At 41.0% G+C, this 21,377-nt stretch overlaps 1 protein-coding gene and 1 long non-coding RNA gene across 15 annotated transcripts in view; one reads left to right on the top strand and one right to left on the bottom strand.

Annotated features, from left to right (window-relative positions):
* Window positions 1-1,897: 1,897 nt before the first annotated feature.
* NRXN3 (neurexin 3) overlaps window positions 1,898-21,377 on the bottom strand; it is a 1,536,364-nt gene continuing 1,516,884 nt past the window's right edge. For 8 of the 14 annotated variants that reach the window (XM_048485034.1, XM_048485036.1, XM_048485037.1 and 5 more), the window contains one exon: window positions 1,898-5,039. In XM_048485034.1, coding sequence (XP_048340991.1) covers window positions 4,114-5,039 — 926 coding nt within the window. In that variant the 3' untranslated portion in view covers window positions 1,898-4,113. Of the gene's footprint in view, window positions 5,040-15,241; window positions 16,125-21,377 lie in introns of all 14 variants that reach the window. The other 6 variants (XM_048485042.1, XM_048485043.1, XM_048485044.1 and 3 more) reach the window with 3 other exon arrangements.
* Window positions 14,453-21,377, top strand: part of LOC125426587 — a 35,280-nt gene continuing 28,355 nt past the window's right edge. The window contains exon 1 of the long non-coding RNA XR_007243538.1: window positions 14,453-14,622. This is a non-coding gene — a long non-coding RNA (uncharacterized LOC125426587). The remainder of the gene's footprint in view (window positions 14,623-21,377) is intronic.

Here is a 21,377-nt window from a genome sequence, read left to right as displayed (position 1 = left end):
CAGCCATGTTGCACGTCACCAACAAATGAACTTCAAAGATGCCAATGTAAACATGTTGAATTGGGGTTCATTAACAAGTTTCATGGTATTCTTCCCACCTGGACTGGACATGTGATTTAATCTTACTAGAGATATACATTATCTTGCAAAACCTATTACTCCTCCATTTGTTAATTAGCTTAGCATAATTAATATATGGTCTCTGTGTTTTGCTTAATTTGATCTGTATTTTACATGGTTGCATATTGGCCTGTGCTACTTGTACATTTTGGCACCTTGCTGTTGCTGTTTGTTTGTTTTCTCATACATCTTACATGAAATATCTACACAGTAAGAAGCCATTCATTGAATCTGAACCAGGCTTTAGTTCATGATTTTATCCTGGAATACATTTTTCTTCATTTGTATGGTACCGCAAGGCCCTGAGCTGAATGGCCCAGGCTAGCCTTACCTTGTCAGGTATCAGAAGCTAAGCAGGAGTGGCCCTGGTTAATATTTGGATCAGAGACCATCAACAAATTCCAGAGTTGCTACATAGAAGCAGGCAATGGCAAACCACCTATGAACATCTCTTGCTTTGAAAACCCCACAGGCTTGCCATAAATCGGCTGTAACTTTAGGGTCAAAAAAAAAAAGTGCCACAAGACTCCTGTTTATTTTTTCATCAATAGACTGTCTTTCTGAATGTCAGACAGTTTTACAAGAAAGCCAGGCTGCCATGGGAAAAGCCACTGAATAGTTTTCACCCATATGGCCACTGGATCTAGGGAGCTGCCAATTCTAGCTTGGCAAATTCCTGGACGTTTTGGGGCAGAGCTTGGGGATTGAGTCCAGCAGGAATGTAATTCCATGATGCCTGCCCTTTGGAGCTGCCATATCCTCCAGAGGGTTTACATCACAGCATACTAAACAGGAAACAGAGACAGTGTTATATATTGGTGACAGATTTATTTTCAATATGAAGCATCCAGCTTGAAATCTCAGCTTAGCCAGGAAACTGTCTTCAAAAGACATTGAGCAGCTCCTTCTCAGCCTTCTCCTAAGGGTTGCTGTGAGAACCTTCTCTGCGCTACCTCAAAGGAACTAAGATGATAAATAAACTGGAGTTTTCCTGTAACCAGATTTCTTATGAAAAATAGGAAAACTCCGTTTTCTGTTTAGGGATATGTTTACCTTGGAAGAGTAGTGCCTGCTTTGCATGCAGAAATTGCATCCAATTGGCTTGGCTGGATTTAGACGGGGAGTAATTTTGACAAGCCTTCACATTCAGACTTGAAAAACTTTTTCAAGGAGGATCTTAGAGATGGAAAAGACCTCTCTTTAAGACCCTAGAGAGCCACAGTCAATGGCCCCGTGTGGGCCAATGAGCTGACGGTTGGAAAGCAACATTATCTGGGGATTCCTTTCACCTTTGAAAAGAAAGTAACAGCAACATTCAGGGCTTTGGGAAGAACATTTTATTGCTAAGCATATCCTTGAACGAAAAGGCATTTATGAAAACAAAAGAACAGGAGAGGGGGAAAAAGAGAAAGGGGTGGAGGGAATAAAAAAGCAGTAACGACACATTAATGCTAAAGAAAAATCTTCAAGGTTCTGTCCATGAAACAACAGGGATATGGTAGAAGCCCACATACAGAAATGCACATGTTCCCAAAAAACTGTCCAATAGAGATCGATGCCAACAAACAAACAAATAAAACAGGAACAGAAAGATGGATTTTCTAAATTAAAAAAAAAAGAAAGAAAGCAGAAAATCATTTCACAAGACTCCAAGACTCCAAGAACAGCAGCAATCTTTTACATACATCGAGATATAATCAACTCTGTATATGTTCAGCCAGTTAGGTTGTCTAAAATCGTGCTTTCATACCTTTTTTTTAAACCTATCTTTGTTTTATTTTTCCTGTTGTAGTGTAAAAACTAATTAAAAATTAAAAAAGCAACCTCACACACACTGAAAAGATTTGTTAGCCAGGAAAGCCTCTTCTCAAACGATTTGAGAAGGCTGCCTTTTTTATTTTGTTCCCATGTGCGTGTGTGCATTGGATAACACTTCTTCAAAGTCAAAGATTCATGCGACTTATAAACACCAGCAAGAGTAGATTTCTAAACCTAAACAGCTGATTAGATTTCATTTGTACATAGAAAATTGTACATTTCTAATATGCCAGAGTCCTCTATGCAATTTGTATGTTTTTCCTGTCTATCTGCCTGTCTCTTTTTCTGTTTTGTTTTTTTTTCAATTTTTGCACATAATATTTGTGGCCAAAAAAACCCCTGTTGGTTGTTTTTCCTGTACAATGAGTTGCTCTCTTTCAAATAATAGAAGATTTTTTTTTAAAAAAAATCAATAATCAAAATTACGTACATTAATAGAATCAACAACCTAATGAAACCTCGGAGCATTATGTACATCAGAGTACCCATCTAGAAATTACACCAGCCAAAAAAAACCTGTAGTAAAATATGTAAACAAAATCTTTTTTTTCTTAAAATCTTTTTTGACACAGATAACTGTGACAAAGTTTAAATGCACACTCTCTTCACATTTTCAAAGTTTAGCTTTTTGTTGTTTTGTAAAAACATTTTTCTTTACAACATTCTCAATTCATATTAAGACTTCAACAGCATTTCTGTTCCAGTCGTCCCATCAAACATACCATGATAAATATATCTGTGTATATATATATATATTTATATATATTATACTATTAATAAGCTCCTTTAATTAATTTTATTTCTGTATGTCATAGTGACGTTTTAGATTTACCTTCTTTCATATAAAAAGAGAAGGGAAAAGCAGACTAGGGCAAAATGGAAGGACAGCAAACCAGAAATGACAATCTACAAAATTAAACTGTTACATATGAAACATACCTTCATGATAAAAAAACAAAGAAACCAAAACACACCCCTGTTTTGTACCCCTCTATGACATGTTTTTGGCTTGAGTGACATTGTGTCACAAATTGAACTCAGTATTATCTTTCTAAACTCTTTATTCATTTGACTATTAATACGTCTTTTGCATTCATGCACTGTAGTCAGGTAAGGAGCCAGAACCCAGAGAATGGCTCCTTTAATTTTTTTTCTTGCTTTGTTCAGAATGGCTAAATATTTTTATTTTGTTTGTTTTGGTCTGTTCACTTTTTATAGCTTAGCTGTGCTATTATATACTAAATGATAATCAAGTATAACCACGGGGCCCCTTCCCCCCCGTCAAAGAAGAACCAATATAATCTCCTCATGACTTCAGTTAGAAATACTGGAGCCAGATCCTGGGGTGGGGGAGTCCATTTTTTCACTGTCATTCTCAGCACCGCCACCACTCCCATCATATTTTTTTAAAAAATAGTTACGTTAACAACTTACTGCAGACAACAGATTCAAGAGACAACACAACCTGATATGTAGATCAAACACCATGGGTAGAACTTGAGTTCATATATATGGCAATAGTCCTTTATTACTAAATTCGACACCCCCTTCTTCCCACATTTCTTCTTGATTTATATCCTGGTTCATTCTCCCAAAAAACCCTCACAGAAAATGAAAAAAAAAAAGAAAAGCTGAGACAAAAACATAATGAAAACCCCAAACCATTTATTTTGCTTTCCCCCTCACATCTTGAAAAATGTTACGAAGGCTGGACACGGCCAGATCAGTTGTGTTTTTGTTTGATAACATTGCATTTTTTCTTTTTTCTTTTTTTGTTATTTTTAAAATAATTAAACTGAAAAAAATTAGCGTACAGTCGAAAATCATGAACATCATTAAAGACTCACTTGGAGATACGAAACAAGTAAGCCATGGAGTCTTCTGCGTTTGCAGAAAAGTTCAGCTGAGGAGGAGGTCTGAAGGCTTTAAAGTCCGCCAACATGGTAATGCTGCATGTGCCTTCTTCAGAATGCTAAGTGTGCTTTATAATACAGTAGGGCAGAGTTTGGGGACTCCAAGCGATGACTGAAAGCTTAGCAGTCACAGCTGAAATGTTTATTCTCAATTTTGTTAAACCACAAACTGTAGCTCCCAATCTCGTTAGCTGTAACAGTTTTGATTCAGTTATATCTCATTAAGTATTTATATATTTATATATATAAATAAGATTTTTTTTTACACGTAATATTCTTTGTCCTTGTTTTTCTGTTTCTTGTGGCCGCTCTTTGTGCTCTGCTGCTTCTCCTTCATGAGCGTGCCGTTGCTCTGGGCCGAGTTGCTGATGTAGTTCCGTGTCTCATCCACCTGATAGGACCCCTCGTCCCTGTTCCTGTACTTGTACATGGCGTACAGGAGGATCAGGATGCAGAGGGCGGCAGCAGCCACAATGCCGACGACCATCCCCGTTGTGCTGCTCGACTCACGGACCACCTCTGAGGCCCCCGGAACCCGTCTGATTCCTGGCTCCGTGGGGTTTGCTGTGGGCACATTACGGAACATGGGGGAAGTTATTAGCGGGCTCTTCAGTTTTGTGCTGTCTAGCTCATAGGCAGTGGGCAACGGAAGCAAGACTATGTCAGGCTGGGGTTTGAGGTCACGGTTATTGATGTTGCCGGATGGCAATTTGTGCATCATCCCAGTCGAGGACGAAGCTGTGGAGCGGATCAGCTCAGGGGACAAAGATGTGGTAGTAGTCCTACCAGTTTCGAAGGCTTTGTTAGGTCTAAAGTCCTTGAATTCCCACTTGGGTGCATGTGCTTTGTAGCCACCTTCGAAGATTGAAGTGGAAAGACTCTTATCTGTTACCAAGGAGAAGGTGGTGTAAAAATCTTCATCATCAGTAGGGGGTAGGTTAGAGTCAAAGGTTTCCCCTGAGCCATACCCAGATATCACCAAGCCATCATCATCACAACCATCGCTGCCTTGGTCCGACAAGCAAGGTAACCCCGCCTCAGAGGTCATGGACAGGGAATCTTTGGTGGTCTCAATAATGGTGAGGAGGGGGCGGAAGGTAGTGGGGAGTGTAATGAAAGGTGCACGAGTAGCAATAGAAGGGATATCTAAAGGGTCTTCTACAAGAAGAGGGATAACTAATTCACCTCCTGGACAGAAAAGAGAAAAAATAATATTAGTATCTTGAATATATTTATCGATCATATTATTTAAATTCATCCATCTCAAATGCAAAAGCAGATGTTCTGCCCTTATTTATTCCAGTGGACCCATCTTTCTGGGCCCTTTAGCCTTCCCACCCACCTTGTTTAGGCACCGGAGAGGCCAGTTGCACCTTCTTTAGGCAAATGTCATTTGGTCTGCAGAATTTGGTTTCTGAAGATACTCTCAAAGCAACTCTCAGCATTCAAACAAGTATGTTTCTATTTAGTTATTTTAAATATTTGTCAAATGCATGTTATAATGATCATGTTTGTCAGAGCATGGTTTGCTTTGTTTGGAAAAAGTGCAGGCCTCTGTGCTAAGGTATTATTTTCAGCAATGATTTCCCCCTTAAGAGCATGTGCTTAATATCCTCAAATGTAATAGAACAGGAATGGCACAGTCAATACGTAATTCTGTAATGCCATTGCCAAGTCACGTGGGAATCAACTTCAACATGAAATTAGTATTGGGTTGGTTTAAGATGTGCCTTGAAAAGTGTGTGAATGGAATATTCGTATGATATTGTATTTGTAGCCATCTTACAAATTTACTATTCAAACTATATTGGAAGAAAGGAAGCCTATTTAGTGGACCGCACTCAAATGCTGGAGGAAAGGATGGTGGCATGGTATTGCCCGAGCTCATCAGATTTTGGAAGCCTCTGAAGAGGAAGGCAATGGTGAACCACATCTGTTGCTTACTTGCTTAGCAAGGCCCTTGCAACTTGACGGTACTAACGCATGGTCTCAAACATTTTCAAAAAGGGATCTAAGTGTTGTGCCTGGAAATGCGTCTGTCTGTTAGCTTTAAACACCAAACCAAATGAGTAGTGACATTCTTTTATTGCTGATATATGTGGCATCCACACGCAACTGCATTTCTGTGTTTCACACACATTAGATAATTATGAAAATTTAGTACACAACCAAAAAGAGACAGGACCATTTAATCAGAGAATATAAAGGGAAGGTCTGGGGGGCTTCTGGCTTCTTGATTTTTAATTGTTTTATTCTTTTCTAGTAGTAAGTGAACTCTTTGGAAAAGCCCAAGCTTTCTCTCCAAGCAAAATTAGAAAAGTTCAGAAAGAACAAAGTCTATACTATTTAAGAATAGCAGGGTTCAAACTAGTTTCTTATACATTGCAACTTATCCCTCTCATCCTCTACAATGAAGGAACCCACATTTCTCTTCTTTTTAGATTTTAATTCTGTCCACACATTTAGCCTCTTCCTAGAATGGGATGGGATAATTTATATTCATGTACTCGGTGGGATTCTAATTATTTAACCAATGATTTGGGGGCCCCGTGCCACCCCGCCATGCCCCCCACATGCCCCCACCGCCCACTTACCTGGCTACTGTACCCCCTTTTTGATGTTGGGCTGGGGGGAGGCAAGGGAAGGTGGCAGCTGCAGCTTGGCCCGTGTGCTGCTGGGCCAGCCGCCTGACCACTGAGGGGGCTGGGTTTCTTTCACCAGCTGACTGCAGACCTGGGGGCCAGCTGTGTGGCCTGGGGGGATTTCTCTGGCATTGGCTGGGAGGCCCGGGTGGGTGGTGGCCACCAGAGGCTCCCATGGGAGGCTGGCCAGCTGCAGATTGGTCTGCATGGCTGGGCCAGTGGTGTGGCCTGCCAGGGTGGCCTTCCAAAGCCTCCTCGCTTTCCCTCCCCTGGGAGAGTGGGCAACGAGGTTTTGAGTGCTTCGGAGCAGCCTGGCGGCAATGTGTCCGGCTGCTCCAGGGCTCTGAAAGACCCCTTGCTCCCCCTCCCCTGGGGTGGTGGGATTCATTCAGCCATTAGCTACTGGTTCTGCCAAACTGGTGTGAACCAGCTGAATCCCACCACTGCAGGTATTCTCTGAAAATGAACTGAGTCAATTTTAGGGGAGGAAATTGCAGAAGAGCAGAAGTACAGCACAAAAATCTGAAAATATTAACAGGAAATCACTCTATCTTTTGAAAGGGAGGTTCACATTCTTGAATGTCATTCAAGATTCATCAAGTGTGTTCATAGTATTCCTTTAAGTGTTGTTAACATTGGTGTGGTCCCCATTATATAATAACATTCATCTACAAATTTACTGTTGCTATCTGTGACACACAATTGGAGTCATAATTTCATCAGTTTTTAATTGCCCATTTAAAGTGCCTTCATTGTTAAAATCTCCTAAGCCTATATATGGATAGATATAAGCCTAGGCATAGTCTGTATGAAAGACAACTTTCCTTCTCCGCAAAAATAATCTTAGCTGTTTTACTCTCATCTACTTGGTTGTTGCTGTTCCTTCTTGATGGCAAGAAAAGAGAAACCTTTCATTCTAAAAAGCAATACTTTCATTGAAAGCTATTGTATTTAAGCATGATTCAATGGGTATTTTTCTTTTACCTTAAAATTAATGTTTGCAGTCGGAGCCTCGGCACACAAACTAGAAGGAAGAGCCTTCATTTTATGATTGGGGTAGGGGGGAGAAGAGGGACAACATTGTCTTTGGAAATGCCTTTATCAGAGCAATCCTGATTACAATTATACCTTTATAAGCCCACTGACTTCAATGGACTCTCAAGGTGGGACTATATGGTGGGTACAGGACTGCACTGTATGAAAGCAATCTCAGAAGTTATTTTAAAAGACACTTTTAATCTAACAGGAAATAATAAGGTAGTTAAGCAAGACCTCACACAGGTCTCCTAAGGATGGGTTGAACATGCGCTGTAGGCAAGAATGGTAGGGGACAGATAAGAGATAAGAAAACTTTTCAGAAAAGTGGAGATGTCAATGGGGAAATGAAGAAGTCACTTCTTAATAAAGAATGCCAGAGAAAATGCACACATTTTCAGCAATGACCTAAAGACAATTTCAAAATATGCACATGGATGGTTTAACCCATTTTCACTTTCAACTATATCTCCTTAAGTTCCATTGTAAAGATGGAGAGATTGCTGACTTCTGAGAGGGGCAATAGGAAGAAAAATACTCTCAGAGTTGTCAATTCCATGTTGGAAAATTCCTGGAGATTTGGTACGCAGAAGGTGGAGTCTGAGGAGAGGACGGGGCTCAGCAGGAGTGAAAGGCCGTACTATCTGCCCTCCAAAGCTGCCATTTTCTCCCAGGGAACTGATATATGAGTCTGGAGTTTAGTTGTAATTCCAAGAGTTGTCCAGGCTCACATGAAGGGTGGCAACTCCAGAAGACCTACTGCAGAGCAAGTGAAAATACTCATTGATTTGAATCCTGACTCCATGATTCAGCAGACATAGATGGTTAAGAACTTGTTTTGAATTTAATTTGACATCAAATGAGGAAAAAATTCAGACTCATGTAGACAAAGTGCACTGCCTTCCCTAATAGACTCAGTTCTTACCACTCTGCTGTCAGTCTTCTTAATGCTCATTTATTCAGAGCATGAATAGCAGCATCTAAATGGATGCAAGAAAAACTGAGGGGGGGGGGGAGAGCAGAGACATGATGTGAGTGCCACTACAGCTGGAGACCTGGATGGTACAACCGCTTCACCCAGGATGGTACAACCGCTCCAACCATTCCGTCACCACTCAGAGCCCTTTGGGGATTGGGCGGTATAATAAAATTAATAAATAAATAAATTACTGCTTGTAAGTTTAGCTTCAGGTCTCTTGTACAGAAGTGTACTGGATGTTTTATCCTGGCCAGCATAATCTGGAACAGCTCCAGGCCAGATTTGACTTTTGACTAGATAGGCAGGATCAATGCTAGGCTTCCGGTGGGTTTCCTTCTCCCGTCTTTGTTTCATACTGTTTGTTCAAAATAAAGTTTAGTCAGGAAGACACCCAGTATATTGCAGAGTGATAAAATAGCTTTTGCCCTGATTTAGCAACAATGGAGGAGGAAAATACGACTCCTATTAAGTATTCCTCACAGGAAAAGTCAAGGCCATGATACGCTTGGCAGAGATTATGATATCTGGATATGAGAAAGGGTTTCTGGTGGCACAAATGCTACATGTGAAGCATCAACTTCTGAAGAGGCTGATGGTCTGCCTAACACCCACCTATGTTACTAGAATGGTGGTACATGCTGTTTCCTCTTCATCTGTTCCTATGGTGGCTAGCTCCTGTTTGGGAAATGCAGGAGATTTGGAGGGTGGAACCAGAGGAGGGTGGGGGTGTGGGGAGGGGAGAGGAGAGGAGGGACTTCAATGTTGTAGAATTCCCCCTTCCGCACATGCAGAATAATGCACTTTCAGTCCACTTTCAATGCACTTTGCAGCTGGATTTTACTGTGCGGAATAGCAAAATCCACTTGTAAACAATTGTGAAAGTGGATTGAAAGTGCATTTCTTCTGCATGTGCGAAAGGGGCCACACAGTCACCTTCCAAAGTGGCCATATTCTCCAGATGAACTGATCTCTGTCACCTGGAGATTAGATATAATAACAGGAGATCTTCAGCCACCGTTTGGAGGTTGGCAACCTTATCTATTCCAGATAATACTGTTAACATAAAAATGACCCATCTAGTCACATGGGCGGGACTTAACGAAGCACTACAGGAGCAGCCACACTGCTGGGAAGACGTGTATAGCAGTATCTGAACAATCAAAAACAGCACCCCCAGCCTATTCATTAATTCACAACCCAGAAAAGGAGGAAACTGCTGGGACAATGGCCTTTCAGATCTGCTGCCAAGAGCAATCACTGTATTTCATTTCATAGCAAGATTAACACTAGCATAGTGGTCAGACAGCCGGGATCAGCATGGCCATATCTTTGATACCACAGAGAGTTTGGATGAAAGGTTCTCACATCTCTTTAATTGTTTCCTGTTCGGACTAATGGAGATAAAAATATCTGTACAGGATTGTTCAAGAAAGGAGTTGAGGAAAGAACTTGTGTGCATTAAGAGGCTGAGCTGAGGATTCAGAATATTTTAATATCCTTCAGAAGGCAAAAAAGGGAAGACCTTCCAGGTTTTGTTCTAACTATAATCTTAAATCTAACCCATTCCCTTTTCTTGTCTGGTTTGTACTCCCAGCAGAAGGTCACACATATAGTGAAATGATTTGTGCTGACAACAGAGTGCTTCAGGATGAAATAGAAAAGAACAGTTAAAATGGCTTCTTCTGCTGCATTAGTGATGCCAAATCAGCTTCTATTTGGCCAGATAAAAATTGCAACAGATATAATGAACAATCAGTTCTGAGAGGATTGAGGTCTGCCTGGTGGAAAACGATAGTCCAGGAAAAGAAAAAAGCCTGAGGTCTGCTGTGAGATTTCTTCCCCACTCCCTCTTGTCTTGGCATACACACTCCATATTCTTTAGTTAGTATATGAAAATCTGGGACATAGGCTTGTTTGATAGGGTTCTGCTTTCCTTTAAATTAGCACGATCGCTGGGGACGTAATAGGTCTTCTTTAGCTTGAATGCCACCCTGCATTTTGCTTTATGTGTGTATTTATAGATATATAATTCATACCTCTGGGGATGATCTCCAGTAAGGGCCCCTAGCACTGGAATAGATGGAGTGCTGAAAATTTAATAAGAACCTTTCTGAACTGTGAGGATGTTGTGGGCAAATCATAAGAAGCTGCTTCCTCGCCAGTGTTTACTTTTATGGCCAAGATGGTTTCACTGGTTGGCTAGTCATGAAAAAGGTGAAGGGAAGACGGGGGGGGGGGGGGGTGGGAGCAAGGAGATCATATACAGAAAAGAATCCTGAATGAGCCTCCTTTGAGGTTTCAAGATGACCATAAAGGGATGCACAACATTCCGTTCACCTTTTCCAGATGTGGCAGAAAGACTTTAAATGTCCCAAGACGGCATACCCTTATCCTCGGGTATTTGAATTTCAACATCCGAAAATTTTGATTTGCTTTTTATGTTTATTCCCATGCACTTCAATTTGGGGGTCCTTTTGTGAAAAATCTTCTGCATTGGAAAAGAACTACAAACATCACCACCCCAAGTACAAGTCTGTATTTATACTTCCCTCCTCCTCTCCCTTGAAGAAAAGGAGGTTGAATTTTTAAAATCCTCTAGAGGCTTCTTTCCATGTCAGTCTGTTATAGGCAACAAAGAGGAACTCTTCCAGCTACAGACCTTCAGCTGTGAGAAACCTGATGCTAATATGAAGCTGCTTTTGCAGTGGAGAATTTTTAATATTCTCTTGCCTGTTTCCTAGCTCATTTAATTGAAACTGACAGGCAATATCCCAAGGAAGGGATCTCTCCTCCATTGTGGATAGCCTTCCCTTACTGTTTGATGGATACTAGATCTCTTGGCACCCTTCCAATAAGACATTTGCTACCACATGCACTCCACGAGATCTCATCCATCTCAAATATATTGAATGAAAGGTGATGTTCCAAAGAAAACTGTGGAAAGAGGGAATCTTGGAGCAAAGGATGCTGGCTGTTGAGCCCATGTCAGGCTTCATATTTTCACTCTAAATCTGAAACCAAGAGAAAACCAAGAGATTATATATCATAGCTCAGAAAGTTTTGTATTTCTGGAAGCCATATGATGTGTGAGACATCTTTAATTTTAGTGGATTTTATGACTGTTTTCCTCTTTAATCTTAGATACCCACAGAAATTCCAGAACATTTCAGATCTCTTTACTGGCCAGAACTGCAGGATGCAGACCCAAATATACATTGAAAGGAAAACACTATCCGCTGCTTAGATTTAGACAGTAGTTTGTACATTCATCTTCCAACAACTATTTTTCCTGATGGAAAGCAAATTAGACAGAAGGTGGAATGGGAACCAGCTACAATATCTACATTGGGTAGACAACCTGCTGGATTATTGCAGATTCCTGCTAGACAGCACTTCTTCATAAATTGCTATGTAGGGACCACTAATGCAGGTTTATCTGTAAGGTGAACTGTAAGCTATTTGGTGTTTGGGAGCTTATTTTACAATGAACAACAGTGTTATGCATTAAATAGAAGCAATGTGTCAAGTAAGCATGCTTATATGGAATGCCTTAGCTAATTAAGCAAACATAAATATTCACTTAAAGCTGAAAATATAGACATACAGACTAATGCAGTGCAATTTAAATGGGAAAACACTGGCAATTTATCCTTTGATCAATAGGTTTGGAAACTTTTGCTTGAATTTTAGTGAGCATAACTCAGCTTATGTTTAGTGAAGGAACACTTTGGCCCTTTCTGCACAGTAAATGTATATCAGATTGCAGTCACGATAAAGTAACATGCTTTCCTGTTTTTGCATTTGCGTGCATCCGTACAGGTAGTGATTGGAGCCCATGGAAACAATGCAGGTTGCTGTCGTGCCTCCGTGCGAAAGTGCATCTTTTTTTTAAACATTTACTTCCAGTGAAGCATAGCTACGCAGGCATGCAAAAATGAACCCCCACAGCCATGCTGATGTCTCACGATACCACAATACATCTGCACCTGCGTGGCTACGCAGATGTAAGCTGCAAAAATTTTTTTAAAGAAAGTGCAGCTGAATAAAGTGCCTCCTGCCCAGCCACTTGCTCGCATGTGGCTGCAACCTGGGATTTTTCAAAAGACTTGCAAATAGTGTGATTCTAAAAAAACCCGGTTTGGGAAAAATAACACAGGGCATACTCACTTTAGGGGTGGGATCTGTGTGAAGTGCCCCCCAATTGATTTTTTCCTGTTCTAAACCTGTTTTTAATGGCATGTGCAGAGTGGGCCTTAGTTACAAAAAGTACATGAATCTGATTGTAATGTTTTTCATATTTGACTAGACAAACTGAAATCTTGACAGCAGTTAGGGACACACACTGAATTTAGTTGGCTGGTTGGCAGTGTATATTTGTAGAACATGAAATGTGATGCTGTTACAGCCTTCTGATCCACCATTTCCCATCAGTATTCACAGACTATGGTTTCTCCCAGCTTCAAATTTTAGAAGTGTGGTTGGGGCACAGGGGAGAGAGATAAGCTGAATAGGATACTGTTCCATACTTATTTATTGGATTTCCACATCTCCCCTCCACTTTCGGGCTCAGGGTGGTTTTTAACAAATATAATTCCAATAATAAATATAATAAAATCTATAGATTTAAAAACTATACTTAATTCATTCTCTCGCCTTATTTTTTCCCTTTTTCCTGTGGTTATGTTCAGCTATTTATTGGGGGGGGGGGGAAATATTTTTCCAGCACAAATTCTGCCATTTGACATTGAAAAGATGTTCGAGAGTTTGCAAAATGCAGCCTCCAGCATCTTTTATGATGTCAAATTGCTGTCTACTGGGCCCAAACCATTGGGTGATCACATGCTTGAGATGTTCATGGCTTGAATCTTCTGAAGATCATGAGATATGCTGCATGTGGGTATGGTTCTGGCTAGCTTCGTATGGATCAGATTAAGCCTCACTGAAGCTGAGACAATGGAGAAAAAGCCATATTTTGCACATGATAACTGCATCATGATTTACTTTGCATGTGCCAGCTGCACTGGCTCAGGGTGCAGTATCAAATTAGGTTCAAGGTTTTGGTGCTTATCTTTAAAGCTCTAAACAATCTGGGGCCTTCATACATATGGGACCATCTCTCTCAATATGTCCCCAAAGGTTGCGCGGGTCAACAAATAAGAATTTATTGGTGATCCTTAGCCTGAAAGAGGTCCAGTTAGCATTGACCAGGGCCAGGGATTTTTTTTTGCCCTGGCCCCAGCATGGTAGAATGCTCTGTCTGAGGAGACCAGGGCCCTGTGGGATTTGATGCAATTCTGTAGTGCCTACAGGTTGGAGCTGCTCCACCAAGCTTATGATCATGGTGGAAACAGTACCATCCAAGGAACTCTACCAGCTTCTGGCCTCCCTCTCTCCTACTCCCTCCCCCAACCACTATATGATTATATTAGTCACCATCTGTTTCAGAGTATTGCTATTTTTTAATTAAATGAATGATATGAATTGTATTTTAATGATGTAAGTTCCCCTGAGCCTGTAAGGGAAAGGGCAGCCTATAAATATAATCAATCAATCTCTATAAGTAGAAAGAAGTGGAAGTAGAGAGGTCTGTTTATAGGCATCCCATCATTACCATGTGTGAGATCTCAGGTTGAATTTGTCAGCCTTGTGCAAAAGCTAAATCTTACCAGCCTGTGGTCTACATGTGAGAGGTATTTGATATGTTCCTCTTTACCAAATGCAATTATTTTTACTATATGTCATCAGTACTACTTTTGATTTTTAAAAACCCTTTATCTACATGCAGTAATTATAGTTTACTACCACATGAGTTATTTTTTCCAGTATATTAGCATTCACTCTTCCAGCCAGTTTTCTTCCTTGCGTGCTATAGTTTCGACCCTTTAAAAATTCCATCTGTTCTGGCAGAAGGAATATTACCACTTTTTCCCCTTTTGCAGGAATCCATGCTGGAAAGAAAAGTCTCCAAGGAACTGGAGCCCAGACAAGGAGAACTTGAAAATGCTGTTGGAAAAAAAAATATTCTTCAGACTTTTAATGTCATGGTGTTGGATTCTTTGGCAATATCGTATCCGAGGACGCTGCACTTGAGAGTATCTTCTGGACTAAAATGCAAGTGGGTAACAGTCAATAATGAAATTTAGACAATTGTGGAAATCATTTTGTAGGAATGAGATAATTCGACTTGGTAAGTAAAGATAAGTCTTTTGCCCCGACAGATGCAGGATTTTGGAATCATTCCTTTGTTCATTTTAGCCATCCCACCAAGTTAGGGATGACTATAGCTTTTATAGCTGTATTTGAAAGGGATTAGTGGTGGTTGGAAAACCACCATTGGTTCTGTCTTCCCCTCCTATAAAGAGTACAGTCATTTAATTATTAGCAAATAGATACCAAGTGCACTGAACATAAAAGCCAACAGTAAAACAAACATCTTGCAAAAAAGAAAAGAAGACCCTGACAATCATAAATAAACCAAGGAGTAATAATAACTGTACGCCAAAAAAAAAATAATCCAATTCACAGCCAAGGTTAAAACTTTTAACTTAAAGTAACAAGAAGTCATTCGCTTTACAAAGAAAAAGATCAAACTCAAGGTAACTGGAAAAAATAAACTAGACAAGAAAAGACAAAACGCAAAAGCATAATCAATTTGCTAAAAAAAGAATATTAAACATACATATATAAAGAGCCAGTAGAAAGCATACCACATTGATTTTATATCGTCAACTTACATCAACAAATTGCCCGCATGTTTTTTGGCATGAAAGAAAAATTTACAAAAGAAAGTTGTGTAAGAATGTTCTTGGACAAGCAGAATTGCCACATTCGAGAAACTTTGCTCTTTTTTTATTTTGCTGCTGTTTTTTCCTCATTTTTTTTAAAAAAACTTTTTTTATCAAAATGTGTATTATTTTCATTATTTTTAAATATAATTATTTATGACAAAGGGTGATACAGGGAGGCAACAACACATACATCCACACCACATAACATGAAAAGAAAAAAATCCTGCACTAGAACCAATTGGAACTTTTTTTCCTCAGCATGTTTTTTGCTCTTGTAAATTTAGAATTCTGATTTTCTTAATGATAGCTTTTGTATAATCTTTTGTTTAAAAAAATAACAGTAAACTTTATAGAATTGGTGTTTGCTGACTTCTCTACAGACTTGGTGGTGCAAATCCCCAACCACTGCTCCTATGTAACCTCCACATAAAGGAATGGAATTTACACACAAACAGTGCCCGGCGGATCACACCTTTAATGGTGTTTGAGAATCAATGATTTTCCTTTTTTTTTGTTTTTTAAAAAATCAATTGGATATATATTCTTTAAAAACATTTTCTCCCCACCCCCCACCCCCAGAATTTGGAGTGTGTGTGTTTTAAGGAATGGATGACTGCACATAAACTTTAAACGATGCTAAAGAAAGGGTGGGTGTGGGTAGAAGTGTGAAGGGGGACATGGGAAGAAAAGATGCCTCGGGTGGATGAAGTGGGAGTGTACGTCTATGAGTGTGCTACACAGATGAGGATGAGGGGAGTAAATGTGTAAGTCAGTTGCCATGTCCATGTAAGTGCGGAACGGAGTGATCTAGCAGCATTAGAGCTTCTGGCTGTAAGGAAGGGATGGGCAATATACAAAAACAAATGAGCATATTCATGCCCATCAACAAAAAGAAAGAACAGAACTCTAACATTGACAGTCTCACAAACCCTAAGCTGCAACTTCTTCAACATGCAAGTTACCAAAAAATTACTCAGAAATATAAGAAGAATAATTACAGTTTCATTAACGTTCTCAAATGATAAGAACAGTTCAAACTTTCCCCCTACTTAAAAAAGCAGTAAAATATACAAACTAATAATAATAATAATAATAATCAGAGATTAAAAAAGAAAACAACAAAACTAGATTTTATGCACTGGAATCAGAGCAACTTCAACTGCAGCTCCAGCCATCTCCCTTTTACAACCGAGGCCTTGGCCAGCATCTTTTTAAAAAGACATATAATAGCAGGGCCTTTGTCCACTTTGAGACTGTCCACTTTGAGATCCCTCCCCCAATTCAAATGCAATCTTTTTATTTTAAAAGAGAGTTATTTTTTTAAAGTATGTTTGTAGGATTCTGCAGTTGAGGTACTCCCTTATTTAAAGAGGGAGATAGAGGGGAAAAATTCAGAAAACAATTCAATAATGTTTATGTTGTTAGATTGGAACAAACCAAATCTAAAATAGTAATCCAACAATTGAAAAGAAATGACATAAAAAGAGGCATACTTAAAAAAGAAAAAAAGAAAAAACACTTTATTCCCAGCAAGAAGGGAGAAGAGAACAACTGTCTCGGTTTAATTTTTTTTGTTTGATTGTTTGTAAATTAAAAAAAAAAGTATTCCACACACTTTCAAAGATGAACAAACCAGATGCACACACCGCAAAGGAGGAACAGACAAAGCAGTCCAGGGACACTTTTATCATTTGGAATTAGCTCTCTCCCTCACCCCCTCTCTTTTTTCTTATGGAGTTAACTCCCGTAGTTAATCAAAATGTTTGGCAGGAAAAAATGCCATTAAAGCCCACCCCTTCCCTCTTGCACTTGCTTTTTTAAAAAAAAGTTTAAAAAGCGAATTTTCATTGCTTTTAAGAAAAAATAAATATGGGTGGGGGAACGTGCAGTCTGGATGTACGTCATAAATAGACATAGGAAAAGATATAAGAAACTGGCTGATTGACAAATGGGTTATAAAATAGCTAATTTAAAACTGTAGGATGTTAATAATAATAATAATAATAATGCATGCTTAAAGTAAGTTGCATTTAGGGAAAGTAGAAGAAACAGAACAGCAAGCTAGGATTGGTGGATGGGGAAAGGAGAAGGGTGGTAAGCAGAGGAAGCAATTCAAGGAGCAGGGTGGTTGGTATATCATTCCATGACTCTCCAGTAGGGGCAAAGCACATTCCACAAGCTATAGGGGAGATCATAAGGGCAAAGGGGTAGGATGGAAACTGGAGAAGGCACTGGGAGATCCATTGGCAACTCTTCATAACGCTACAGGTCCATGAGACACAGCCCTCAGATATCTAGTCTTTAGTGATTATCAATTAAAGTGGGATGGCCAGTTCTCCTGGCAATGGTTTGGACATTCATAAGTCCTTTTTAAAGGGGCTTTTATAACTATGTACATCATGTACAGCCTGACCCTATGAATTTTTTTCTGGGAAATAAATCAATCCCATAGGGTCCGTTGAGGATTCCTTCCGTGATTGCATTCAAAGGATTCGGCATTCATAGCATAAGCACATTTCTGAAGGGTGTTTCCAAGTCTTCCTTCACAATAAGACGTAGCCGACCCCACAAATATGGGAGCACTTTGAAATTAACTCGCTAATATGCAGGTGGAGAGTATTTTTCACTGGGACTGCATGAAGTAGTACATATTTGCAGAGTGCAACCAGTCCTAGTAAATGAATGAACAATTTGCCAAACAATAAAATGTTAATGCTGAGTGGTAAAGAAATGTCAACAGAATAAGAACAACAAGGGCGAGTCTTCTGCATGTGGTAAAGAGGTGCTGTTAATCAACAAGATTTTAAAGAGCCATTGGGCATTGAAAAGGTTAGGAGCCAATGGATAGCAGTAGCCTTGTGCATAGATAGAGCCATCATAAAAATACACAATGCTTTGGTTGCTGGAGACTTGTCAAAGCACGATCAAGTGTCCTTTCAGACCCACTGAGAAAACAAGGGACATTACTGAAAGCATGGATTTAAGATTCACAGAGCAGAAACAAGTACAGAAAGGTACATTGGGCCCTACCCCAATATATTCGTGGGTGTCTTACTGAAAAAGTGTCCCAGGCTGGTTGGGATTGAATGGGAGTAGATGAGAACTGCACCACCTCCATGGAAGAGCATCAGGTGTGAGACCACACTGGCCATTTGAAGCCATATATGGCCAGAATGGCTTCTGCCGCAGCTGGAGGTGTGCACAGGAAATCAATACTGCTCACTTTTAGAGAATGGATTGGGTGTGGGAGAGGCTTAACCAAGGCAAAGATACCTGGACGGATTGGCTTCAGGGACAGCAATATCTCAGTATGTTACTAGTGGAACCAAGCCCAGTTGGGATGCCTTTGGGGCACTTGTGTAGAATATGTAAGTATGGAAATATTCAACTTTATGGAGTTTAATGGGGCTGTTTCCAATGCAGAGTCCCTGGTTGCTTGCCGCTTCCAAGTTTCTTAGCCTTTGGTCTAATCCAGTCTCATGAAATTTCACAAATGGGCTTTTAATTATACCTCAACTCATTATTCAACTGGAGATCAATGTTTTTGCCTAAGGTCTTGTTCAACTCTAATGTTTTTCACAAGGATTTTCAGACAGTAAAATTGGTTATTATTTAACTGCAATTCCATAGTTCTGCCACTTGACTGGAATCTTACTGTTTTTGCCCAATGATCCTGATCAATCCTTCAGCAAACCTACACATTTCCCCTTCTTTTACTTGACCTGACCTTTAGACAGCAGACCTTTGTGCTGCCATGGCTGCAGCTCTATAATCTCTACTGTGTGGCATAGGCAAGCAATGCCCACAAACAGTGAACACCTGACTTGTAACAATTAGCAAGATAGTATATAACTCTTACACAAAGTTGAACTCTAACAAAGAGATTTACAGCCCCATCAAAAACCTTTGTGGTGGGATGTGGCACCACTGCCCCATGACCCCACTGCCCCGCCACCTCCAAGAGAGCTTTCCAGTGGCGCAGGCAGGCAAAGAAACACCCCTTCGGAGAGCCCTGCATTGGGTTCTATAGACTTACAACCCCCAAAAGGATGGAGTAAGTCCAAGAGCCAGGACCGTGGTGTAACTACAGCAAACCCAAGGTGAAAGCCAACTAATGCTAGTGGCAGCGTTTCTGCCCCTCTGCCGAAGTATCTCAGGAGAGTGCGAATTTGCTGGCAAGGGTGTGTACTACTTCCACTACATGATTCGGCTGCCCCCCTTTGGATGGGATTGTCTGAAAGACTTATTATGAATGCTAGAGCATAAACATTTGGATTCCACAAGTTTCCCCGCTGATTATTGCACACCATCCCAGTCATTCTGCAAACACTCAGGATCAGATATTCTAGCGACTTCCTACTTGCTTTGGTTGTCTTTCATTACCTACAGAGTAATGATGTTCATATGACACAATCTGTTAATATTAACAATATGTATGAACTTCAAATAGAATAGTAAAAACTGTTGGCCAGGTTGGATATTTTTTTTCTTCAGTGTTCTTTAATCTACCACGGAACACATTGTTGCTATGTGAATTTAGATAGCATATATTTTTATTTCACCCACCTTCCAAGGAGTTCTTCCTTTCCCCATTTTGCTACCACGTTAACCATGTGAAGGGACAGAAAATACTGAGCCCAAGATCATGCAGCTGAATAGGAATTTGAACTGGGATTTGTGAGATCCTAATCTGGCTCCCTATTCACGATGCCACACTGGCTGTCCCCTATCATTCAGCAAAGTGATCCTAGTGGCAGGGTTGCCAACTACATGTTGGGAAATTCCTGGAAGTTTGCAGGTGGAGCCTGGGGAGGGCATGGTTTGAGGCTGGGAGGGGTTTCACCAGGGTATAGTGTCAAATCTATCCTTCAAAGCATCCATTTTCTCCAGGGCAGGGGTCTGCAACCTTTACCACCCAGAGAGCTATTTGGACCCGTTTTCCGTGGCGTAACTACAGCAAACTGGCTCTGGCTCAGATCCGGTTTGGCCCCTCCACTCACCTTTCCTTCCAGCGTTGGGAGGCAGAGGCGCCAGTCAGGGAAAACCCCTCTGCCCGACGAAGCAGGCAGCCACCTGCTCCGTGGGGCTGATGGGGGATGGTGGCTGCAGCCTGCCTGGTGCTGCCACCTCTCGTGCTGCAGGAGGCAGTGGCCCTGGGCAGGGAAATGGGGCAGAGGGGAAATGGCGGCGGCTGCCTGCCCTGTGCCACCAGCTCTTGCACTGTGGGAGGCAGCAGCACCGGGCAGGGAAACCCCCTCTGCCCAATGGAGCAGGCAGCCACCTGCTCCGTGGGGCAGAGGGGAATGGTGGCTACAGGAATGGCAGAGGGGGGATGGCGGCTGCTCTGGAGGGACGTGCCCACGGTACCCTTCAACCTCCAGGGGTCGGAGGGCAGCTTGGGCGTGTCCCTCCAGCCCTTCAGAGCAGTGCTGAAAGGAGAGGTGAGTGGAGGGGACTCGAAAACCAGCACCCTCACACACAGAGCCACCTCCGGTTCAGCCCCTCCACTCACTTTTCCTTCCAGTGCTGCTTCCGACCTCCAGGCCACGTGGAGCTGCAGTATAAGGCTGAAAGAGCCGCATGCGGCTCTGGAGCCGCAGGTTGCAGACCCCTGCTCCAGGGGAACAGGTCTCTGTAGTTTGGAGATCAGCTGTAATTCTGGGAGATTTCCAGGTATACCTGGAGTCTGTCCCCTATCCTTACCCAGTGAACTTTCCAACCCTGACACAGGATATACTTTCAGACCTCCTATTCTGGTTGGAATTCCCATTCATTATGAGGACAATGGTTAATTTTTTGATATGTCTCTGGGTAGGAAATGCTTCCTCCTTTCCTTTTTCCAATCTAGTTAGGGAAAGATTTAGAGACATTTTCTTATTGCCCAGTCCAGATGTGACCTACTGCAGCTACTTCTGTTCATTACCAGACAGTTACTTTTGGGATCATGTCAAAGCACATTCCTGCAGAGATAGGACAGATCGCCACGTCAGAAAACTTCCTCTGTAGCTCATCCCACTGTAAAGTTTTCTAAGAGGCACGAATGAGATTTCAGGTTATATATTCTTGTAAGTAGGTTAGCTGA

This window comes from Sphaerodactylus townsendi, linkage group LG02 (assembly GCF_021028975.2).
Source record: "Sphaerodactylus townsendi isolate TG3544 linkage group LG02, MPM_Stown_v2.3, whole genome shotgun sequence".
NCBI classification, from domain to species: domain Eukaryota; kingdom Metazoa; phylum Chordata; class Lepidosauria; order Squamata; family Sphaerodactylidae; genus Sphaerodactylus; species Sphaerodactylus townsendi.
Note: the sequence above shows the minus strand (reverse complement) of the source record. Positions and strands in the feature narration are given on the sequence as shown.